At 43.4% G+C, this 25,715-nt stretch overlaps 1 protein-coding gene across 1 annotated transcript in view; it reads left to right on the top strand.

Annotated features, from left to right (window-relative positions):
- Window positions 1-25,715, top strand: part of RCOR1 (REST corepressor 1) — an 83,456-nt gene that overhangs the window by 41,455 nt on the left and 16,286 nt on the right. Inside the window, exons 4-6 of the mRNA XM_083862982.1 lie at window positions 17,643-17,695; window positions 21,730-21,891; window positions 24,537-24,655. Of these exons, the coding sequence (XP_083719108.1) occupies window positions 17,643-17,695; window positions 21,730-21,891; window positions 24,537-24,655 (334 nt within the window). The remainder of the gene's footprint in view (window positions 1-17,642; window positions 17,696-21,729; window positions 21,892-24,536; window positions 24,656-25,715) is intronic.

Here is a 25,715-nt window from a genome sequence, read left to right as displayed (position 1 = left end):
TGTCTGTGACCTTTCCATTATGAATCAAAATTAATTTGAAAAAAGAAATGCCTACAAAGAAATCCCCAGATGATCTTTGTTCTCCACTGGGCAGCTGCTCAGTGTCAAATCCATGGGGGCAGGGAAAGCAAGAGAAATGTGACAAACATTATTCCATTATATGAATTTTTAAGATACTCATCTGCAGGCCTACACAATCGGCTTTTTTTGCTGTTGCTGCTGCAAAAGACGACAGGAATAACTGGGGAGAGCAAAATGAAAAGTGTTGGGGGTGGGGGGATCCTGGAAATATTTGGTAATTAATAGTACCTTTTCCTCCACAAAGACAAATCCACATCTGGAGCCCATGGAGGTTTTTAAATGCCAGAACAATTGCAGTGCCTTGCAATTCCACGTGAGGGCAATTAACAGCGCTCTGTGTGTGTCTGGGAACAAGTCTCAGTGCTGCTGCCAGATGGCAGAACTAGTGTTTGAAAGGCTTGTCTAGCTACAGTTCTCCTCATGAATAAGTAGGACTCCTTGATTAAAGGGCTGCTGTTTGAATGCAGTAACTAAACCTAAGCGCTTTTGGGGGAGGGAGCTGAAAAGAGCTAATTTTGACTTGATGCTTGTACCTTGGTTGTTTTTTTGTTTTTTTTTTTTATCCTTTCTGATTCTGGGGCCAAGAACAAGAATCATGCATTCCTGTTCCTCTGCAGTTTTCATGGTGGCACAATTAATTGAATAACTGATTTTCCCATGGACCCAAGGCCTGGGATGCATCATAAGGTACATGTGAAGATGTAGTGGCATTTGCAAATTAAGGCAGCAGAGATTGTGCACCAACTGGCTCTGTCATGAAAGGCCTGTGCTCTACCCTGGGGCAATTGTTCACTGAGCAAGTTGCCCCTTAAATTACAGAAGGATGATGGTACTGATCTTTAGATAAAAGTAGCTTTTTGAGGATTATATTTTCCTTCTCTCCTTGTCTGTTCCCTGCTGGCTATTGGATGCTGAAATAAATAAGACTGATGAGGAGAGGAATGTATTTGACAGTTATTTACAGCTAGAAACCTCTTAAAAGGTATAATAACAAGAAGTAGTTGATGCCACCAAAGATATCAGTGAGAAATAGTTCCCACCACCAAAACGAGTGACTGACTGTTCATGGGTTGTCTGTGACACAGGATTCCTGTAGCTGCCTCTGAATATCTTTTGAATCTCAGCTCAGCTTGGGAACCTTTAACTCCTGCCTGATAGGAAACTGGTTTCTTGAAGAGGGAAGACAGAATGGAGGAGGAAAAGGAGGGAAGATATGTGGGTAAAATAATCCTTAACTGAGTATTCTGTCGTAATTGGCACAAAAATATAGAGCATAGCGAGGATATAATATTTGCTGAGAAGATGTCATGAGCATAAGAGGTAATTTAAAAAGTAGTATGACATCGATAAATAAAAACTAGGTGGCAGTTGTCTGTTAGTACAGTAAGAAATTTGGGAAAAATGAGAATATAAGAGGATGACTAGAACGAATTTCTCAAAATATTGAACATTTTAGTAAGAGTGTAAGACTCACCAGTGAGTTCACCTTCCAAAAGAGGTACAGCAAAAAACCTGTAAAATTCATTTGGAGTTTGGGGAAGTGAGGTATGAGGCTGTTGCACCATACATAGCACAAAAAATACTTCCCAGATGCCTATTTGATACAAAGGGATGGATTTAAGAAATTAGGTATCTAGTAGTAGTAAAAATCCTAAGGAGCATTGTGGCTGAGGAGACCTTGGGGCGACAGATGAGAAGAGGGCAGCTGTGCAGGGAATGAGAGAACAGGATAGGGGCTGGTGGGTCATAGCTTTGTTTTGTGTCTGAGCTGATCCTTTTGAAAGGAATCAGGTATTCCTGTCTCTATCTGGCATTTCTTAAAAATGAACTGTAAAAAACAAATGCTGTTGAAGGTAGGAGCTTTTGGTTTTTTTAAACTAAAAATTCATTGGTAGAAATAAGTTTATTGCTGTAATGTATTCAAGAGAGCTGTTAGGGACTGATCGCATGAGAGTCTGATTCAGTCTCCCTTCCTTGCAAAAGATGGGAACTTCCTCCAAAACACCAGTGCTCTGCAGTGGCTGTAGAGAACTTACTAAATGTATCACAAGCAGAGTTCCCTAGTCTGCGTTATGGTTTATGATGAAAGAACATCAGGGGACAGGAAGGTCTCTCCAGCTGCTCTCAAGTTCACTGACAAGTCTTGGCATTGTTGATAGTGAATCCTAATTAAATGACATCCATGGGGATGTGTGAGAGGACTGATGATGATCAGCATTTCCATCAGTGATGCAGGAATTGATACAGAATTGTGGATGCACTGTAGACTGACAGGATGGTAAATAAAATTAATGCTACTGACAGTCTTGTAGAGTGCTTTGGGTCTTTTCCTTGCTTGGACTGCTGCCAATGCAATGGGCTCTTAATGACCCAACTGCAGGGTTATGAGTCTGACTACTGAAGTCTCTGGCTTTCTACATCAAGCCTGATGTTTGGAAGGAAATGGGTTATAGAACAATCTTGGGGAAACAGTGGGCAGGTAATTCAGCAAAGCTTCCCAGTGTCCTGCCTGACCCAGAAGATGATGTGGGTGTAAAGAGTGAGGTAGTCACTGGAACAGTTTGCTGCCTTTCCACCCAGCAGCATTCAGGAGAATGAACCTTGGCTTTAGTGCTTAAAAACTGAGAAAAGGATGGAGACAGGAGCTGCTGAAACAATTTGGAAACAGAAGCTGAAGCAAACTCCATCTGTTTAGCTTACTGAAGAGACTGAAAGGGGACTATTGTCAATTATTCTCTCAAAGAGAAATTTTGACATAATAAGAGACACACATAATACAAATAGATGGCTGCAAAATAAACCCACACAGATTGAAATGAAATGTCCGAATGTGTAGAGGGTTTTTTTGGAGATTGACTACTGGAAGTTATCCAAGAAAGTGATGGATTCTCGTATTTCTTGATGCCTTTTTAAACTATGGGTTATTGTGATGTATTATCCTTGGTGGAGGAGATCATTCTTGGCAATGTGAAATTGCAAGTGGAAGGAGCTGTGGTCTCCAGGAGGTTGCTGTAGCCCCTGGGCTGTATGTCTGAGAGTCCCAGCCAGCACATCTATTTCAATCCTGCCCTTCAGGCTGAAGTGTGGGTGAGCAAATCCTTCCAATCAACAGTGCATTGGTACCTGTGATTGCTTCCGTTTGTACTCCAAAGCCTTTAGTCCATCCTGTGCCTGTAAGTCACAGAACTCTTCTGTTCCTGTGGCTGGGGTTCAGCATGAAGATGGAAGCAGCACGTGGTAGCTCCTCCTCAGAGTGAACTGTAGCTCTCATGAGCGGGGAGAGTTCTGTGCAATCAGTGGAACTTGTGCAACACACCCTTGTTAAAGGGGAATCTGTGCTAAACAACACGGAGCAGATCTGTGACAATGCTCAGAGCAGTGCACCTGATGGGTTTGGCAGAGGGCTGGCCAAACTGTCAGGGGTTGTGAGAGGGTCTCCTGTAAGCTGCTGAAAGACCTGGTGGATATCTGCATACCTGATGCTCCTGGCTCACAATTAGTTAAAAGCTTGTTTGGGTTCCATGCATTCTGTGTGCTCAAGAAATGTTTTAATGACACCAGGGAAACCTTTTACCTGGATGTCATGAAGTGATGGATGTTACAGAGGAAGATGAAAGCAGAAGTATGTGTTGGCACATTGCTGATTTTTTTTTTTTTATCCTCTGCCTTGTTAACCATTAATCCTGGATACAAACCACTTATTGCCTTGCCCATATTAATACTAAAGTTAAATGCTGCCAGTATGGTCCATGGTCCATATCTACTGCCAGACTTCTGCCTTTGAGGGGACACTTGCATAGTAGTCACAAAGTCGGCCCAAAACTAGAAGTTTGTCCTGTCTCTTTTGAGGACGAAATAAAGAAATGTCACCATGCAGTAGCTGAACATTTGGACTTAAAATAACTGTGCTCTCCTTCTAGTTCTGCTCCAAATACCCTGTGCTGTGGCTGGGTCACACCTCTCACAAAGAGCTTGCTCTCGAAGTGAGACTCCTGAGAGGCTCCAGGGTCTTGGTGCCATGGAGGGCAGCTGTTCTGGCTGTGCTGGGACTCTGTCACAGGGGATGGAGAAGGACACAGGAGGAAGAATTATGCCTTGAGCAAGGTGACATTGAGGAGCAGGGATGGCTAGGTGGAAGACAGGCATCTGCTCTCTTGGAGTTGCACATGGTGAAGGAGGAGGGGAAATAGTGAAAAATGCATTGTAACGATGCTGTGGAAACCCTGCACAGGATCGAGCTGGGCCAGCATGAAGCTATTAATAAAACAGCAGTGTCTCTCTCTCTGCCAAGTGCGCCAGTGAGTGGAACCAAAAAAATGACTTTGGGTTGGTTTAGAAATGAGCAAGTGTTGGCATGCAGCAGCTGCCCAGGAGCGAGGCATGGACACCAGGCGAGAGGGTGGGATGTGATTATTGCTTTTATGCATCTGCATTTCAGAGGTGAGCTACAAGAAGGAAAGATGGATTGTTTTGCTAGTGATAAGCTCTGCTCTGAAAGTAGTTTTTCGTCTCTCTTCTTGACAGAATATGTGTGCTGCTAGATGGGAGGTTTTTTTCTTCACTGATATCTTGCTGGATATCTCCAGTGGATTTACAGTTTATGGGGTGTCACTGAGCAGGCAAACACTGTTCCTAATACCTGTGGGACTCTGGATCGTGGATGGCAACTGGGTCTTCTTGTCTTGCAGTGTTGCTTCTGTTTGACCTGATGTCTGATTGGCATTGCCAACTTCAACATTCACCAGTCCCTTCCTGTGTTATCCTGTAGCATCTCCTCTTTTGAGGGGGCAGCTGGCTCCCTGCCTTATATTATGCCTGCCTTGGTGCACATGGGGAGAATTTAGACATCCTCCTTCCCTCTGTGGAAGGGAAATAGAAGGACCCAGGGGATATGGGGACAGAGAAATGCCAGAATTAGGTGAAGCGGCTGAATGCTCCAACATCTCCTAATGGGCCTGGCCACACCCTGTGGCTGGGGGAAAAGGAAGCAGTCCCTAACTCTGCTGCAAAACCTGATGCTGGGAAGGCAGTAATGTGCCAGCTGAGGCTCTGATGGAGGAAGAAGTGCTGGTTGCTATGGTTACTAAAGATATTAACCCTGTGGTGTTTGGATGGGCAAGGTTTAGTTAACTGTGCCACAGGCTGGGTAACTGGGAGCATGTGGTGCTCTACCCTAAGAAGTTATGAGTTGGCTTTCAGGATTTGAAAAGCCCATGTCCCAACCACATTTTTAAGTGTGTTCTGGTCCTTAGTGTGTCAGCAGCCTGTAAGTGAGTTTTGGTAGCTCTTCTCTCTTGTGATGGTGAATGCCAACGTTTCTCAGGGCAGGTTGCAGGTTTAAGTGGCCTGAGTCTGTCTCCAGCTTTAGTTCAAGGGTTAATCTTTGCCTAAAATGGACTCTGAATTACTCTTTAGTTTTTCTTCTAAAGAGAATGTCGAGCAAGCTTTAGAAATCTGTTTTGTCTATTCTCTAATTTACAATGACTGTCAGAATAAAGAACATGAAAATGTCTTCTAAGGTTTACTGCATATGTCTGAGCATGATTTGTGTGGCTGGTCTCTGTTTTCAGTGTGTATTTGAGCCAAAGCTGTTTTAAGAAGAGCTTCTATTCGGACATAGCCTTTTTCCCTTGGCTTACTTATTTTGTCCTGTGAATTCTGTGAACATATGACTTGGTCACTGTCATCATTAGCTCTCATTTTCCATGGGGTGTAGAGTGCCCTAGAAATAAATAAATATGAGCAGAAAACCACAAATGTGAGAGTGTAGACTGGGAAAAGTGCTGATCTTAAAATCTCTCTTTTACAAAAGAAAGCCCCTATTTACAGGATGCATTTAAAATGGAAGGGAGTATTGCTTCAGAGATAATTTGAGAGCCATATCCTCCCCAGAGCACAGGCAGCCTTCCTCAGGCAGCACAGTGAGGCAGAGGATATAGTATCATACGTGTCAGAAAAGCGGTTTTTAAGTCCCTCCTCTCCATTGTGCCCTTGAAACAGTTGAAATTGCTGGATTTTTTTTAATCCATTCTCCCCTCCATCCTCTATTATGACCTGGTATGTGACTCCACAAAAAGTTGTGTTGATGCTCAGTTAAAAGTGCAGCCACCTTGGCCAGGGATGGGAGAGTAGGAGCTGCTTAGGCTTTGCTGCCAGAGAGAAAATAGTATTGTTGAACTCTTAGCTGGGATTATACTTGGGGTTTTTTTTGTGGTTGGCTAAGTGCTGTGGGAGATTGCGAAGGAAGGAAGATGCATATGTATTGTACTTCTCCTGTTGGGGATTTTTCTACTTGTTTGTGTCCAAGGTTTTACTTGTTGAGGTGTTGGTTTCCTTTTTTTTTTTTTTTTTTTTTTTTTGGCAGTAGTAAAAGTATGAGACTGAAAAAAAGCTGCTAGGTCTCTAAGGGGTAGACTTGAGGAGCTGTGATTTTTCTCCTGAAGGTACATGCTGACCTTTTGTTGCTCAAGTGAAATAGCAAAAAAATCCAAACTTAGGTTTGTGCTGTTTGTGTATGCTCCTTACCTAGAAATACCAGTTTTGTTGTCTGTTCCAGTGACAGCAAAAAGGATTAATGTAAAAGCAGAATTGGGTTTATGTTTATCCCTAATCCAAATTTCATATTATGCAGTGAACCTGGCAGCTGTGAAGCTTGGATGTAAATACAGTAGCTGAAGAATGCATCTCCATGAATTCAGAAATGAAGGAATTAGTGTTTAATTTAAGATCCTGCTTCAATTTAGCTGTAGAAATAATAGTCATGGCCACTTTTCCCAGCAGCTGCAGTCACTGCAGAAAATGCTCAAAAGATGAAGGTGAAGGAATGCAATTTTTCGTTTTAATTAAAGCAACTTTTGATGCTTTTAGTAGCAATATTATGAATAGCAGAAAGAAGATAACCAACATTCAGAGGCTATGGGTGTATCTCTGAAATGGCTGAGTTGCCTCAAACTTAGATGCAGTTTCCCCTTTGTTTGTCATCTGCTGTGCTAGTTGCTGTTGCAGCGCTGTGTGGAAATCTCAGAGCAGTTCTTTCATCATTATTGCTGCAGGTTGATATTTCTGGATTCTGAATGCATATTTAAATTAAGATGAATTTTTAACCCTTTCACAGTAGTGGAGTCAGGAAAGCGATTTAATTTGAGAAAACTAGGGTGTATATTTGGATGGATTGTAACAAAGGTACACTGGATTGTGTTGTTGTGTTTTGTTTTGTTGTTTGGTTTGGGGTTTTTTTTTCCAAACCCCACAAACAAAACAAGCCTGAAGAAGAGAATGTGTTGGAGAGTATCCAGGAAAAGGGTGTCTTATCTAAGGTAGCTGTGTTATCCTGGAGGAATTTTTGCTGCTGTGCTGGGAGGGGAGGGAGGTAGTCACCAGTTTCTTCATGTGCCTTGTTCTCTCCTGCCACCTGTTTGTTCCTCTATTTCACTGCAGTGTGATCCAGGCCTTCTCCAAACGTGTCAGGATGACCCACTTTGAAAATGCCGGCTGCCACTACTGTGGGATTGAACTGGCGCTGGAAGAAGCTTTTTTTCCTAGGAGAAGTTTAGAGACAGGATGACGTGGATGTAATGGAGTGATGATAGCTGTGTTAAGAGTTACCCTGGCAGTGAGCCTTGATCTGAAATACGTTTGGGAGCAGCCTTAGCCAGCCCGATCGGCGCTGCTGGAGTTGTAGGACCTGTATGACGAGAACTAGGAGGCTGCAGCTGCTTGGCCCAGCCCTGGGACGAGCTGAGTGTGCTCCAGGCTTGGCTGGGAATGGTAGGCTTGGGGCATTTCAGAGGACTAGGTTTTTTTTTCTGGTTTCTTATGATAGCTGTGAGCAAAAAGTAGGAAAGGTCAGGGAATTGAGGGTAACTTTCTATGTTCTTTTTTAAATTTTTTTTTTCCTTAGAGTGAAGTTAGTCAGCAAGTATGTGTTTATAGGTATATGATGGAAGCTGTGCACAGGCAGGGAGGAGTTCTTGTGGGAGATGTCTCCGTGGAGGAATGCTTGAGGAGGTCATAGTTGTAACAGCTTGCTATGATGAGTTCGTGTGCTGCCAAGTGTGACCTTTACAGACCTGCTAGTGCAGGAGGCAAAGCAGCTTGGCTTTCTCCAGGACATGTGCCAGAGCTTCCCTCATCATTATGTTTGCTGTGGCATTATTTGCTCTAATTAGGAGCCACTCCTACTGCTTAATTTTCCTGTACTCTTACTTTTGCACACTACGTTAAGTTACTTCCCTGTTCATGTGCTTCTTGTGCAGGTTCAAACTGTGGTAGGATTGTAGTGAATTTTCTAGCACTGCAAGCATTAGTGGTAATATATATATATATAATAATAACTTCTCAGTAAGGACTGGGTTTCTAACTCCTGGCCAAAAGCCATGATAACGCACCACTGATATTCCAGGGTCTATTTAGTAACATTGGTTTATCACAGGCTTTTCCACAGAGTGTCTTACGGTCAGCCTTGGGGGCTGAGAGCCTGCATGTGATCAAAGTTTCAGCATGTGCTGTATGAATCTGTAACTTGATTTTTTTCTAAATCAACTTAATTTGACAGCTGTTTTAATACTTTAGTATCTGTCAGCATAACACCACTACTTTCTTTTAGAGGCTACTGTAAGGATGATGTTATCCAAGATCTGGCTGGGGAACCTTGCTGTCTTTCTGTGTGGACTTCTTGGAGGGGTCAGACACTTCTTTGCATCTCTTCTGCTTTTAAGCCTATAGGAAGTAGATAAGTGCAAGAATGGATGCACTGAGTGTTAGTGTCTCCCAAAGGCTGACCCATCTGTACTGGGGTAATCCACATCTGCTGAAGGCAGCAGTGGTGTGACTCGGACTTGTTCTCCTTCCTCTTGCTGACTGCTGGCTTGCCCCATGCTTCCTTTTTGCCCAAGTGATGTCCCTCAAGGAGGTAGCCAGGGGACAAATTGATCATTTCTTTTGCTTTTGTGTCCAATATAAAGGGAGTCAGCATGGCTTCTCCTTTCTTGTCACAGGTCTTATTATCAGTAACAATAATAATGAGCTGTAATTTAACCTGATGGCTATTCTGCTCCCTCGTACCCCTTGTGCGTGTGCCCTCATGCTGCACAAAGAGCCTGTGTTGTGGGGAAGTGGAGTTACACATGCTGTTCAGGAAACCTGGCTCTGATACAGGGCTCTCATTAGTCTGCATTCCTGCAACAACAGAGTATATAATAGTTCTGGTTTTTAGGAGCTTTCAAAATCTCTTTGAGGTTGGAAAATGAACCTTGTGGAAAGTTTCACCCTCTTAAGAATGTTTTCAGTCTGGATATTCCTTGGTGGCTTCTGAAGTTTGTTGGCAGCAGGTTACTCAATGTAGCTTTATGGTATTCTTGCTGACTGTTTTGCAGACCAAGAATTTCAACTTACAAAGCATCACATGGATGAAGAGCTGAGAATGTTCCTAGGCAGGGTACTGAAGCCTTGTATTGGATTGCTTGTAACCTGACTCTGTGGTCTTCCAGACTGATTCTGTCATTAGTGTGCGTCAAATTGGTGTGTTGTTGTTGGTTTTGTTTGTTTGTTTTTAAATTAGCAAATACGGCTTTTGGAAAGCATCCTCTACAAAAATCCATGCAAAGAAGGTTTCTTCTAACCCAACTTAGAATCCCCTGCACTGAACAGTATGATGATTTTTTTTTTTTTTAAATAATCTACCTCTCATCACAACTATATTGATAATGTTGCTACTTGAGTTGCTTGGGTGTGTTGCTGCCTGTAGTTGAAGTGTATAATCCAAGGCTGTAACCTCCCAGTAGAGTGAACTCAAGCCATGGTTTGACAGCAGAATAAATCTGACTTTAGGGCTCCTCGGACTGAATTGAGAGCACTGTACTGAATAATGCAAAAAAGCTGTTCTTCCATAAACTCTTTGTTGTTTAGGTGTTTGCTGTGTGCATTTATCCTGTCTGTAACTTCTCTTTCTGTCTTGGAAGGTCATACATGGGAGTGAGTGTTTTCTTCCTGCCGGAAGCTAATGCGTGCTGGGTTTCTGTTCTCACATGGGCTTTAAACCCAATATCAATTGCTCTGATAATTACATTTAATACAGTTCAGTGTCTGTGTCTGATTTAGGATCAGGCTTGCAGAGCTAAGTTACAGCCATGCTCAGGTTCCATATGGCCACAGTTTAGGTCCCATGGTTATCCCATTCGGCTGTTCCTGTTCTGTGCTATGTCCCAAAGACAATATTTCGTCTTTGTTACTGCCCTGTCAGATCTCTCTCATCTTTTTCTGTCATACATCTGGCAACATCTGGGTTCGTGATGCCCAGGGCTCTGTAGATATTTGAACCTGTGCCATCCCTCCACTAATGTTCAGTTTGCTATGGCAAGCTATGCTATGGCTAATTAATTTGCTATGGCAGAGCAAATTTCTGACTGAAGGTTGAATGTGATGGATGTATAAGAAGCAGTCTTTCTTCCCAGAGGATCCTCCACGGATGTCCTTACCATGGACATCCACATGGCCTTTCTGAAGGAGAACAGCAGCAGCAGAGAGCATCAGCTGTCTGGCTTTCCTTATGGCAGTCCTCATTAACACACTGCCTTGTTGTATGTCCACAGTGTGCGGAGACTTTTCATGGTGTCAGCAGAGGGTGCAACTTCAGGAAGGAGCATACTGTTGGTAAAGGCTTTAAAAGTTATATGTGTACTTAATAAAAGGCCTTTCCTGGTAAAGAGTTTAATATAGTTTTGGCAAGCCACAAAAATTATGCTGATTTGTCAGTACAGCAGTGTCTGTAGTACAGCTTCTAGCTGGTGTAGCAAAATCTAAAGGCAGATGAGTGGCATCTTTAACCATCACTGAGGTTTCAACTTTGAACTTGTCCTTAGATGCAGGCCATGCAAAAAGCAGTATTACAAATAATAAAAAAGGAGGTAGGAAATACAGTGTCTCTTTTTAGTTTATTAGCGTGCACTGCTTGGGAACCGATTGCCTTTGTGTGACAAAGGAAACTCGGTAGGATTTTTAAAGGGATAAATCTCCCAGCAGTGGGGCACTTCATTTTATTCCTTGATTTATTCTCTCTCGAGCTGCAGTTTCTGTGCTCCAGGTGTGGTTCTGTCAACAGCTTTTTCCTCACCAGTGCAAGTTTACGTAGACCTGTTCCTACCTGCCTGCTCGTCCCTGCCACTGTGCTGTGCTGGGGCAAGGAATGAGTCGCACTTTCGGCTTGAGCCAGTCTCATTCCTCGCTGAAACTAGGAGGGCTCAACTCTTCTCAGGCTTGTGTAACATCCCAACAAAAGGGATTTTTATATGGTACACCACCGTATAAAACTTGAATAGCTTTCCACTTTGAATAGCTTGAATATGAATAGCTTTCCACTTTGGTGGTGGTCAGTGCCTTGAGTAGCTCCAGAGCTGGTACAGGACAAAGGGGCAGCCTGTGTGGGTAGGGCTGGTGACAGGACGGTCCAGGACTGCCCCTCCTAGGAGGTCAGAGCATCTCTATGCTTTCAGCCACCCCTCAGTGCTTGTGTGCCTTTAACTGCATGCTTGGGTGAGGAAACTGATGTGCTGGGAAAGAGTTTTCAGGTGGAACAGTTTCCCAGTCTGCTTCCCTGGAATTCCAGGCAGGTGCTTGTGCTCACAAGTGGAAAAAGGTGGATGGAGGATAGGGGTGCTTAGTTGGTCCTGCTGCCATAGGAGACTTAATGGAATGGCACCCTATGGTCCATGGTACATGGACAAAAGTAAAATCTGGACACAAGTAAAATCTGAGAAATAGGGAGATAAGTGGGTGGAAGGTTGATAGATACTGTGGAGTCCCATGATTCAAGTTACCCTGCTGCAGCATATTTTCTCTTGGTCTTATTCAAGTAAGCTTCTCCAGGTAAGGGGTAAGTCTTCCTTTGCCTTGCAATTGCATCCAGACTTTATCCTCACCTGCTGCAGTGAAGTTGAAGCCTAAATCCTCTTGTGGTTTCAGTTTCGTGAAGTGGTGTTTAAGTAGCCTTTGTATCTGTGTAACTAGCACACTCTGTTCCTAGAAGCAGTGTTGAAGGAGGCTGTGTGCCTGCCCAGGTGGGTCAGCACAGGACACAAAACACGTCTGTGCTCTGTCTCCTGCTCTTGTCCTGTTACATCACATCTTACCAAGAAGAGGAAATAGCTTTTCCAAGGCATAAGAACCTTTTGAATAGAAACATAGAATAGTTAAGGTTAGAACAACCTCTAAGATCAGGTGGGGTTTAGTTTCTTTCAAGTGATTTTGTTCAGGATCTTTGCCTGTTCCCTAATTCTAGTTGCAGCTAACTTTAGCGAGACAGTTGAGCAGACTCGTGTGCTTTTGGCATCTCTGTCTCCCGAACTGGGACCACGAGGTGGCAGGAGTGTTCCACCGGTGCCGCCAGGGCAGCGGGACGGCAATGCAGCTGCTCGATTTTATAGGCGAGGAGAAAACTGCTCGGTTGTTTGCGTACCGTCGTAATTGTGTTTTGGAATTTGGAAAAGTTTCACGTGTGTGTGTGTGTCTACACGTCCTTATTTTCTTTATATAGTATTAATTTATTTTAGGTGTTGACTCTCTCTCTCTCTCTTTTTTTTTTTTTTCACCTCTTTTTTTTTCCTATTCTCAAGGGAGATGGAGGGGAGGGAAAGATGTATAGCAACATCCAGAATTCTTTGCAGGTTCCAGCATTGATCAAGCCCTGTGAAGCACATTACTGAGGCTGCAAAGGATGTTGCTTTTGTCCTCATTTCACCCTGTTCTGTCAGGGGATTGCATCACGTAATATGCAAAGTGTTCAGAGCTCCTGCAGTACCCTAGTAATAGGGGTGAACTGAGGTTGCAGCAACAGCTCTACCTCTGCATTCCTGTTGCTTTCTATAGGCTTTAGCACGCTTGCTCGTGCTGCAAACCTGCCTTGGGGTCACTGAGTCTGCTGAACACAATGTAATTCTTGTGGGGTCATTGAGAAGCAATTTGGGTGGAGGGGAGAAATTCTTCAGAAGGACCCACTCAGAGAGATCATAATGTGATCAAATGGTGATGAGGGAGGCATTATTTTCAGGCATTTCTCTTCTCAGAGTTATCCTGCCCTTCTGAAATAAGTGCTCGTGTTTTACGTCTCAATTCACTGTTCAAGGATGTGGGACTGAAAATCAGCAATGCAGTTGTTTGCTCTTGTTCCTCCTTCCCTGTGTCAGCCAAGAGAGTCTGCTTTCCTTTACCTCTAGTGAGGAAGTTTTGCAGGGAGGTGGTTAGGAAAAGGCAAGTCTTTATGAGAAAGCTGGCTGGGAATGAGAACACAAAATTTAGGGGGTTAAGGGCACCATTGTGGTCAAACTCCCCTCTCTAGAGGGCAGGGGACTAGAAGCATCTTTCTGTGCTTTCTTTGCCACTCCCTTCCATTTCCCTTGTCTTTTTGGCTGTCTTAGTGCTACACCCAGGGTCCTTCAGTCATCTCTTATTTGGGAGACGTGTCTTAGCACCTGAGCACTCTGTGCCCCTCTTTGCTACTGACAGCGTGTATGTGAGGCTCTGTTCCCTTTGCATCCCTGCCTCTTGTGCTACTCCTGCCTTCCTGAGCAGGACTGGCTGTAGGAAGGGGCTCTTTGGGCCAGAGCTCATTCCATTTTGGGTGTGGAGTGGAAAGAGCGATCCTGCTCACCCCAACACAGCTAAAATACATGTAAGAGAAGAAATGTAGCCAAGTAGGTGAAAAAATACAGTTTATGATTCTCTTCTCTGTCCCTCCCCCCCATCTGGTTTCTAGTAGCAACAAGAGCCTTCACAGGAGCAATGCATCTCCTGTGTCACACAACTGTCTCTATTCCAGTATATTGTATTTTTGGTCTGGTCTGTGTTGAAATATCTTTCTGGCGTAGGGAAGGGAGTTGGATGGGAGGTGAGGATACTCTTATCTACCCTGTTCGGGGAAAAGTTATGCTGGTAGGAAGAGTGCTTCATGGTTTATTTTATGCTGGGGGAAATGGGCTGAGATTACTCTGCTGCTCTTGCTTGTTCTCTTCTGGAAAGCAGCTCAGAGCTGTGCTGGCAAGCTGTCCCTTCTGATGCAAGCAGGGCTCTGCCCCAGGCTCCTCTGGCTCTGAACTGTGATGTCTGAACAGATTGCTGGGTTACACACCAGGAGTGACTGAATGCCACTGAAATGCAGTGAGCAGAATTTCACGTGCCCACTGCCCTGTGCTTGCTAGAGGTGCAGAGGATAGGCAGAGATGGAAGAGGACACTTCTTTATCTGGTGCGGCATGTAAAGCATTGAGCTTGTGGCAATTCCAGGCTCTACTGGTATGGGAGACTAAAGGGATCCTGTGACTCAGCTGGTGCCATGCTCTTTCCTTGCTTACTTCATATGGAGGGGGAAGGTAAAGAAAGAGCAATCGGAAGGATTGCTCAAGTGACTGTCATTCCTCTCGGATGGTGCAAGCATCAAAGCCAGTGAGCTCACAGTTAGCCAAGAAATGACAAGCAGAAGGGGCTAGATTGGCAGGAAACAGACAGGAAACAAGCCAAGAGGAGAGCACAGTGGTGTACTCCTTGTCCGTCCTTCACCCACAAACGCTCTTTTAATGTTTAGGAGTAGTATTGCTGTGTGCTCATGGTCAGTTTACTGCCTTATTGCCTTTTTCTTATTCTTCTTTTCTCTTCTTCCACTGTAACAATGAGATATAATACTGAGGTGTTACAGAACCTACCGTGACAGTAAAAGTATCTTTTCCTGAAAGCTTACTTTCATGGTGTCTAGTCACTCATAATCTACTGTTTGGCTCAGTGGTGTATTGACTAGTTTGAAGAGAAATCCTACTGGTACGTGGGGACCTTGCTAATATTCTTGCTTAGTTAGGACAGAAAATGCTGTAATGATTTTTTTGGGGAGCAGGTATGTTTTCATTACTTAACAACATCAGGCGTAAGAAAGATAATACGCTGGAAAGGAGGACAACCTCATCTCTTCTCTGTATATATTAAAGGATAAGATGCTGAAGTCAAATGAGGAGCTGTAGATCTTTCCACGGCGAAAGCAAGGTAGTTAATGCAGTCGTACTTAGCATTCAGGAGCTTAATTCAGTTTTGGACTTGAGAGAATTCAGCTCCTTTCCCTCCTCCTTCCTTCACGTCCTCCTTAGACAAAATGTATAACACTGCATGTGTAATACCTGTTTTTTAAGGAAGCAGAGAGCATTTAGCTGAACTACAGGGAAATGTTGCATGTAGGATTTCCTGGCAGCCTTTGTTCTTGATGTTGTTTTCTAACTCTGGAAGCACCTGAAGTTGCTGTTCTGTCCCCATCCTACTGATGTTCCCTGCCCCATTGGGCATGTGGAGGGAAGGGGTGGTGTGCATATGAGGCAGTTCCCTTCTCTATCCCTGTTTACCTTGTGTGTCTCTTCTGGATCATGTTCTCTGCTTGGGATGTGGTTTTGCAAGCTGGTTTTTTTTTTTTTTTTTTTTTTTTTTTTTTTTTTTTTTTTTTTTTAAATTTTTTTTTAAATTTTTTTTTTTTTTTTTTTTTTTTTTTCCCTGTGGCGAAGCTGATTTTCAAGGTCCATCTAGGCACTGGTAACCCTCAGGATGTTCTATTAGGCAATGCAGCAAATTCAGCCTAGGGAGCTGGTCATTGTCCCAAGCACCTCCACTGCCTTTGCAACTATTTTATTGTTTCCTTTGTGCAAGAAAAGGTTGTTTGCAAGAAGGGATGGTTTTCATCCCAGTTCAACACAGTTCTTAGAAATAATTTGTTGATTTAGAGAGACAGATGCATTTGTCTTGTAGCATTGCAAATGAATGGTTGTGGCTAGACCTTTTTCCAACAGACTAATAATAAAACTTTTACTGAATGGATCTGGAACGTGGAGCAATGAGCAGGTTTGTCAGCCTGTTGGGAGTTGCCATTGTGTACCGGTGGGAGCTTGGAAGGACAAGAACCTCGTAGAATGTCCTTGCTAATGTGGAACTGTGCTGTGCCTGTGTTTACAGCATGCTCTTCTCCTGCCACAACATATGGCTGTGTTAATATTCTCGTGGACTTTTGCAGGGCACTTAACAAGGCCCTCTTTTCCAACACCTTTTTGTGAAAATGAACACAAAATTTTTGTACTTTTCCTATCCAGATGAAGGTCTGTGATTACTATCATGTCACACTGGCTAATCTAAAGATGGGATGTCTACTTTAAGTACCTAGATCTAAATTCTCATTATTAATGACAAGTTGAAAATCAGAGGCTGGTACTCTCCTGCTGTGTGTTTTCTCATTTATCCTTTCTGTTTTCCCAGTACCTTTTGAGCTTATAGCTTAGTTTAATAAGCTGAAGGAATAATTGAGGACTGTCCCAGCTTGAATGAAAAGCTTTAAAGAACACCATACTAATCCATAAGAGTGTTTATAAAGGTAGAAAATATGCAAGAAGCACATTTGAGAGCTGAAGTTAACAGTGATGCCCAGACTATGGGAAATGTGGCTTCCCTAGCTGCAGAGTACATAGAACCATTTTCTTGCTGTGTGTGCTCTCCATGAGTCTTGTGCTGAGCACTGGAATTTGCTTTTATCCCTCTCTGGGTATCTGTAGAAAAAGAAGGGGGAATGATTTTTGAGTTCATTGCTATGTGACTCATTATGAAGTCCAAATTTAGTAGAAGGATGAAAACTTTGGCTATGTGTATATCAGTTTTAGGTCAGGGTACTAACATGTTGCTGGGGATTGTAAAGACAACCACTGCTTCTAGCATCTTCCAGTCCACTAGGTGAAGCAAGAGTCTCACCTTTTAAATTAATTTTCTATTTTCAAGGGTGTTATTATCATTACAGTGTGGTTAATAATGATTAGACATAAGGGCACAGACTTCAGAACACCACTGCTACTACCTTGCATCCGTTCCTCTCAAATGGGTGCTCAAATGGACCTAACATGGGCTCAGTCACTCTGAGTGAAAGGTGTTTGGATTTAGTCCCATCTATACAAAATATAACTTCTCAGGGCACGTTCACATTGTAAAGATGAAAAGCTCATGGGGCATAATAATATAAGAATGTGGGGTTTGGTCCAAGATGAAAACTGCTGAGACCTAAGAATTGAAAAATACACCGAGACATCTGCAGTGGTTGTGCAACACTAGGATTCTGGCAGTATTGGAAGGTATGGATTGTCTGGGGGTGTTTTTCCTTAAGAAAACAACTACTTTGGGGCTATTAAAACAATCACCACCAGTGGACTGATAAAAAACCCACCACAAAATGAACATACACCCCAAAAAGCAGCTGACACCATCACGTCTACAGTTTTGGTGAACAAGTTCTGAAGTACTACAGGCTGTGTTTCAGAAGTACTGGAACTGGATTGAATATCGTGGACCATTTAGGCTTGTTAAGGAGAATACCTAGTTTGTCTGGTGGCTTGGGTTTTTTTATGTTTCTTTCTGTTCCTGGACTGTTGAAAACAGTAGCTGTTCATGAGAGTTCTCTGTGAAAGGCTGAAGTCAGAGCTGCAGATCTGGGTTTTAGACTGGGAAAGGGAAGGGGAGAAGAGATGATTATATGAAATGCACTGACACTTTCTCTTTGTTTTTCAGTGGATGAATATATTGCCATTGCTAAAGAGAAGCATGGATACAATATGGAGCAGGTAACAACCCTTTGAATACTTTGTTTTAAAATGTACTTTTCAGCAAGTATTTGAATATGACTTCAAACAACTGCCTAGAACTGCTTCTTTCTTTCTGTACCTTCTGTGTTCTCTCCTCTACAACTTGTCCCATAACTGGCTGTTCCTAATAGTAGCCTGTGCTCTGTGGATACCGAGTTCACACCTAGTTCTACATCCAGAGTCAAAAGAAGAAAAACAAAACCATTATAATTTCTAATGGAGTCTGGCCATGAGTATTATGCTTCCTCTGGTGACTGCTTCTTGAGCACTTTCAGAACCCCTAAACAATGTTTAAAAGCTTGGCTTATCTTTGGGCAGCTGCCTGATTGCACTGCAGTTTCCAGCTGACTGCTCCATCTCTGCTTCATGGATGTCTTGGCAGTTATTAATGAGCTATTGAGCCATCATGTGCTTTTCTGAGGCAAACCAATACCCACAGTTATTTACCTTAAAACTGTGCTGCAAATCACTTTGCATTTCACAGATGAGCACCTTGGCTGTCTGTGCAGTAAACAGGAGATGACTTTGCCAGTGGCTACTGACCTTAGCCAGTACCTGTAACCTAGGGTTGGAATTCCTGGTCTGAGGAACAGACCTCTCCTTTATTCCCTGTGGTCTAGGATTGTGTACTAATCTGTCCTGCGTTAACTGATAATGATTTCAAAACTTGCTGGGGAGAGGAGTACTGTCCCTGGGAAACTTTGCTGAATTCTGTGGAGTTTCCTCATGTACTAATACTTGCTCGGAAAGGGAAGGCAGGGAATCTCATGACTTACTGTATTGGCAAATCACATACTGTCTCTACAAGTACAAAAACTTGGAAGTTTATGAAATTGTTCCAACAGAGGCTGTGAGCATAGAAACAAATGGTTGGGATGGGCAAGGGCTTCTATGTAAATGATTCTGTTGTCATCCTTGAGTCAGACTTTTAGTGATTGATACTCATGCTCAAAAAAACTTCTTGCTGAACAAGAACACTGAAGTTGAGGTAGCCAGCAAAATTTCTGGCAAAACCAGGAATGATCAGACTTGATAACTGTAGTTTCTAAGAGCAGAAAACAACAATAAAATTATTGTGAAGGCATCAAAAGGCTGTGAATTAAAATTAAAATAAGGATGGTAACTCTCTTCAGCTGTTATTGGTATACCTTAGTATTGGTTATTGTAGATAACATTTTCCAAGAGAGATGGTCTTGGAATAGTAGAAATGGGTTTCATTATTTTAGTGGAGAAGTGTTGTTTGGAAAGTAAAGACTGATACAGATGACTGATGAAAATGAAGCTTGTGATTTTTTTAAAAAGCCCACTGAATTCTTGTGGTTCGAAAAACCTAAATTTAGCTAAAAGAGATTTGCATTAATTTTAATGTTGAAAATACAGACATCCCACTTATTCTTTGAAGTCTTTTTCTCCGTTTTTCTCTCCCACTCTGTATACAGAAGTCACATGACTTGCCACATCAGAGTGTAAAATGGCTGAGCAGCTTGTAAAAGTGTCCTTGGTCCTAAAAATTTTCTTATTCCTTCTGTAGCACTCTCACATAGTACTCTGGAGTTAAACATGTTTCCCAGGTCCTTTGGGATTTCCTAGAGAGCTGTGCTAGGCATTTTTAGGAAGTAACTGGAGAGAATCTAGCTTGTATTACTCTGGAAGGCATGCATTTATTTTGTATTACAGGGACAAGTGTCAAGGCTTTCAAATCAGAATGATTATTTGTGTCACCAAGGGAAACTCTGTCTTCAGCAGGTATCATCAGAGTTGCTGTTGGCTGGGTAACTGGACAAGCTGATAGAGACTCCCTGGAAGCCAGTAAAAGCTCACTTTAGCAATTGGCCACTGTCTCTGGGCTTCGCTGGCCAAGGCAGCTCTCTCCCACACGTGCATTCCCCTGACAGCCGGTCACTTTGCTCTTCTGTACAGGTGGCTTGGCTAGCAGTCATCATACAGAGATTGCCTTTTCTCCACCTGTGCCCACTGCCCAAAGCATCCCTTTAAAGGCTGAGATATGCCAGTCTGCTGAAGGGAGAGGGAAGCTGGTGGCAGGGTGCTGGGGCGTGTGCTGGCTGGTGCTGCTCTGCCCAGCCGTGTTCCTGTCCAGCTGCCTGATCCGTGCCAGCCCAGCTCCCATCCCTGTCCTTTCACTCCCCTTGCCCATGGCTGAGTGCCTTGTTGTTGGCTCTGCTGCTGTTGGATGATGGCTGGAGGCTCAGGACTGTGCTGGTGGGAGGCCCTGCAGCCAGGGCAGGCAAAGGGCAGGCTTCCCACAGGCCAGTGAACTTTGGCAGGGCAGGCGCTTCAGCTGGTGGTGCAGACAGCTGTGGGTGGTTGTGCTCGGCTGTAGTAGTCACACACAGACTTTTGGAAGCAGCAGTCTGGATGTGACCTGGCCTTTCCTGCCAGCCTTTGTCAAACACCCTGGGACAAAGGAGCCTGGAAAGGCCCTGTGTTCACCTGTGCATGAGTGCAGAGTTCTTCCAGGGCAGCATAGGTGGAAGAGGAATACTGATCTGCTGTTAAATAAGCCTGTAAGAAAAATCGATTTGTTTACCTCTTGCTTTATGTAAGCATCTCTCCCCTCAGTCCTCACTAACACCTCAGTGCTATTTAATGCTACTCTTCCCTCCCAAAATGTCCTGCTCCTTGTTTATCCCTTGCTTCCTCATATAGGTAGATCTCATATTTTAAACTGAAGGAGCTTGTCAGGGGAGAGAAAATTCAGTCTTTCATGACTGCAGAATAGTTTCTTTGACCTCCATCCTTGCCAGAATGGCTGTGTGGCTTCTGTGACATCTTGAGTGGCTGTGCTGCAACTGAGATTATTACTTGTTCTGCATGGTGGCAGAAGGGAGGAGAAGGTGTCGGGCAGCACTGAGAGCCCAGTAGGATCTGGGCAAGATCTTAGATAACACTAACATTTATATGCATGCTCTCTGCAGAATCTCAGGGGTGTGAGATCCCATAAAGGAACTGCTTTTTTGCATAGCAAAGCATAATGGGGAAACCCCGATTTTGGAGGGATTTTGTAACGCTGGGCGGCCAGGGTGAAACTGACCGTGAAACAAGATGAGGGTAACTACGGCTGTGAAACCTGAGCTGAGTTTGCATATGATGAGCAGGTTGCTCTTATGTTTTGCTCGGCATGTTAGGGATTGTTTTCACTTCACAGCAATTGTGAAAGCTCAGCTCTGCAGAGTCAGGCCTTCCCAAAATGACTGGCAGTGGTTGCTGGCATGCCAGAGGTTATGTTGTGTCATGACACACAGGGGCTGTGGACCCCTGGAAGAGGGGGGCTGCACACGAGTGTCTCGGGGACAGCAGAACAGGAACGGTTTGCAGGTGGTGAAGCACAGCACAGGCACTTTGTCTTTGGAACTGAAAACCAGAGACTGCAACAGCAAAATGATGCCTCTCTCAAGGAAACAAAAGAGCAGCCCCCAGAATGAATGAGATTTATTCCTCCTTTGGGCCAGGGACTTTTTAGCAGCCAGTCAAGGTGGTGCAAATTCTCAGGCTTTCCTTCTTCCAGTTCTTGTTTCATTCTCTTCCCCTTTTCCCCTTCCCCTTCAGAAAGAACCCCGTAAACAATTACAAAAACCCCCAGTCAACTAAACGATCCTATTAATTGCCAGGAAATGGAGTCCAGTACTGGAAAGAAGCTGCCTTTCATCCAGTCTTTTTTAGGTAGACTTCCCAAGCCTTTGCTTAGCTTATCTGTGCATACCATGATCAGTAAAGCTGAAGTAATTTCTTAAGTTTTTTCTCCCACCTTTCTGTTGGTAATCTTTTATTACATGATGACCCATGTGGTTTTGATAAACTTTGGGCTGGTCTTCACAGCCTATCTTGGGTGCACATTCCAGGTTTCTTGCACTCAGAAAAGCATCTGATGTATATGAGAATTAAAATTATGTCTAATGCGTTGCCTGAGAAAAATGTTGTAGCTCTCCCTTTCCATTTTTCAATAACGTTTCTTTTGATTACGGTTGTCACCTTGGTGTCTGTATTATTTCTAGGCTCTTGGGATGCTGTTTTGGCACAAGCACAACATTGAGAAGTCTTTGGCAGATCTGCCAAACTTTACTCCATTCCCAGATGAGTGGACAGTGGAAGACAAGGTCTTGTTTGAGCAGGCCTTCAGTTTTCATGGGAAAACCTTTCACAGGATCCAGCAGATGGTAAGTGGTGTCGCAGGAATGGAAAACCAGAACAGACTGTTGTCTTCAGTGCTGTTTGTGCTGAATGTGTGTCTAATGCTCTTGAGAGAGAACAGGCCAAAGGAGATGTTAGAGGGAAAATGCTACCATGAATAGAAAGAAACAATATTATTCCCAGAGTCTCTGTAGAAGTGTTTCCTGAAGTGCTTTACTGGTTCAGGATAAACTATGGCTGTGTGATTTTTTTTTTTTTTTTTTTTTTTTTTTTTTTTTTTTTTTTTTTTTTTTTTTTGTTGGAAATTACGGTTTTCAGTCCCTTGTGTGCTGTGGTCGTGTTTGTCTCATCTGGAGTTCAGGCATGATCTGTACACATACGCCCATACATATGCAGTAAAGATCACCTCTGTGCAAAGCTGATTTCCTTCTTACAGCCTGATTTTTAGGAATTAATTTTTTTGAATGATGAAGTCTGTGCTTAATGTGATTTGACACCGTCAGTGGATGCTGTGGCAGAGGTTTATACATCCTTGCAAACTTCAGACCTTTGCTTTTGGTTGCTAATGGTACTGTTTTAAACGTATGATTGAAAACTTCAAGGATAGGTTTCTGCCTGAAAGGGAAGTGCTAGGGAGTGTGCAATTTTCTTTTTAAAGAGGTAGAGGATGTAAACATTTTTATTAATTGTATCTTGAGAGTGTCTTCAAGTGGTTCATCACCTGGGTGGGAGCTAGACTTTGTTCTTTGCTCTCTTCCTTCAGTAAAGTAGCCTCTTGAGTGTTCCAGCAGGACCCAGTTCCACTGTGTGTGACCCCTTGAAGTGAGCCTCGGCTGTTGCAATCTGTTCTGCCTTTTAAAGCACATGTGACACAAGTCTGTGCTGCTGATCCCACTGAAAAGCAAAAGGTGACTTGCCTTCTAAGGATGAAGGTCCCTTTTCAAAAGGGTGGCAGAAAGAGGCTTGTATTCATCATGTCCTCCTTGATGTTCCTTGTCCTTCACTGACATTCATTTCCAAATGTTCTTGGAGTCCTAGGGTCTCCCACTCCCTTGGGTCAGGTGATAGAACACTTGAAGAGTGAAGCTGCTTTATGCCTCTTGAAGAGTGAAACTGCTGTGTTCTTATATAGGAGGGAAAATAGGGCAAGGGAATGTCCTGGGGAAAAAAGAGAACATAAAGCCTGTCCTGTTGGTTGGTTAACTGCCAAAGCAAGAAATTCTCAATTCAGTTTATGTGCAGAAGCATGGCTCCCCATCTCTGGGTGAAGTGCATTGCAATACAGGGATGCCAAGCTCATGCACTGTTCCCTAGGTAATGATATTTTTTTACTGTTGCTCCCAGGAAAGTGATTGTGCATGAAAGGAATTAAATGGCATGAAGCTTTGTGTTTAGCAGGGGACAGGAATCAATGGCTCGGGAGCATGTTAGTTTTTAGTTTATAGATGCTGCCCCATTAGCACCCGTGCAGATTGGAACTGAGGGGAGAAATCTCCAAAGCCAGAGAATGAAAGGCAAGTTACGTTATTTACCAGAGCTGGTTCTGATATTTTGGCACTCTTAGCACAGGTTTATAGCCAAGTGGATATTTGTCATGAACAGCCTTGTCCCTGAGTTTGTTCTGTGGAACTCTTTTTAATTACAGAACACCAGCCTGTTGCATGGCTGTTGGCAACACAACATTGACTTAGCACCTGTGCTTTGCCAGCACCAATGGATTTCTGCCTGTGTGCAGCTGTGGGCCAGAGTGGGAGTGCTGGTGTGATCTGTTATTAGAATCTGAAGTCAGTCTGCAGTTTGAGAACTAGGGTTTGTCTCAGGTGAAGACTTAAACTGCAGTGTTTGAGCAAAAGAGATCTGGCTCTTGCTCAGAGTTTTGTTTTCCTCCCCACCTGCTCTGCCTTCCAAACTGAATCAGACACTTCAGTAAAACATGTTTTATTCATCAGAAAAGACTGGACTTTCACCTTTTGAAAGTCCTGTGTGAGTGCATCCATGCAGAGCACCTCAAAAGTAGAGAATTAGTCTTAATGTAGTTTTATGCTTTTTGGAGGCATACTTTTCTTTCCTAGCTACAGGGTAATTTGTGTAAGAGGACAAAAAAAAATAAATTTGTGTTTTTCTGTGCCCTCAGTTCACCATACAGTAGCATTTCACCTTTTGAAAACATCCTTTGTTGAGACCTTTGAATAGACTTTGTCGTGTGAATGGTGTGAATAAACCTATTTAACCAAACATCAAAGATATGCTTGGGATGTTTGCAGTTCAGCAGTTTCTGTGATTGTTTACATGTGTCTGTGTTGGCTTTTAGGTCTGTTCTGGCTTTGAAACTGTTATCTCAGTTTTGAGGCCTTGTTTCAGATTTGCCCTTGCTGTGTTCCCCTATTCTGGAGGGAACCAGCTACTTGTCTGGTGAGTGGAAGCTTGCTGAGATGCTCTTTAGAGATCTTGATGTCCTAAATAGTAGACACTAACCTAAAACACTCCCCATAGATAATTTTTGGAAAGGTTGCAGAACTGCCTTGCTTGAGTCTTTGAGAGAATCCAATGTAAAGAGGTCAAACATTCCTTGGAAAAACAGACCAATTGTATGTGAACAGTTCAATTGTATGTGAACTTCTGGGGATACTTTACGTATAAACATATAAAAGGATACATGTTTAATTTACAGCTTCCTGACAAATCAATAGCCAGCCTGGTGAAATTTTACTACTCCTGGAAGAAGACAAGGACTAAAACTAGTGTGATGGACCGTCATGCTCGTAAACAAAAAAGGGAACGTGAGGAAAGGTAGGTTTGCAAGCAGAAGGGATGTGTATTGCCGCACATCCCAGAAATTCCTGTTAGCTTCTAAGAAACTAGATGTAGGATTTTCCCCAAAATGTTTCCTGGTACCACACCTTTCCCCACCCCTCTTCCCTGCTATGTTTTGCTTTGCTTAAAGCCAAAAGGCAGTTGGCAGTTGGCTGTGCTCTCTTTTATGACACTGCAATCCTGATTGCCCTCTAGTGAACTGGTTACAGTCCCACTATTCTAGAGCTTCTTCTCTGATACCGCTTGAGGGTTGGGAAATTGAAATTAAAGCTGTTTACAATCTGATTGGCACTGTTGTCAGCAGAGCCAGAAAAGCTGATAAGCAGGCCAGTAAAGGGGTTTAATGACAGAGCTAAAGTCTACCTTTATTTCCTCCATGTGATGCTCAGCAGAGTGAGAATGTGCACCTGCTACAGGAAACAGGCTCCATTGCAGGACCCCTCTCAGCCTGTGCCTGTACACACACAGACCCTTCTTGTCCTGCATCTTAGAAAACTCTGACCAAGCATAAGGCTGCCAGGCCAAGTTCTGTTCTCTGAAAAAGATGAAGCTAAGATTCTGATTTTGAGTGACTGAGAAGAGGGTAGCAGAGGGGAACTTAGGATGAGCTCTCTGGCTGAGCTGTTCTAGGGAGTGCTGGCTGCTTTGGCATTTGGGTGAAGCTGGTGGTGTTCAGGAGGTCATTAGCTACTGAGCTTTAGCAAATGAGCTTGACTCATGCTTTTTCTGCCAGCTCACCCTCCTGGATAGCCATGCAGGCTCTTGAAGGTAGGTCAGTGGCCTTGTACATATTGGTGTAAGTATCTGTACAGTTACTGTCACTTGGTGACTTCACCTAGTTCTGGAGCTGAAAGAGCCTCAGAAATGTAGAGGTTTCAGATGACTGTGGAGAAAACAACTGTTTGGAACAGCAGCAACTCCATTTGCTTGATGCAGGTGCCTTCTCAACCTGCTCTAAAATTCAATTAATGTCTTTGCAGACCAAACTTGAAGTGTGCTTGCCTTTGGGAGACTTCTGACATAATTGGGCAAAATT

The sequence above is a fragment of the Zosterops lateralis genome, assembly GCF_965231275.1.
Source record: "Zosterops lateralis genome assembly, chromosome: 6".
NCBI classification, from domain to species: Eukaryota; Metazoa; Chordata; class Aves; order Passeriformes; family Zosteropidae; genus Zosterops; species Zosterops lateralis.
The sequence above is the reverse complement of the archived record's forward strand: the minus strand, read 5'-3'. Positions and strand labels throughout refer to the sequence as shown.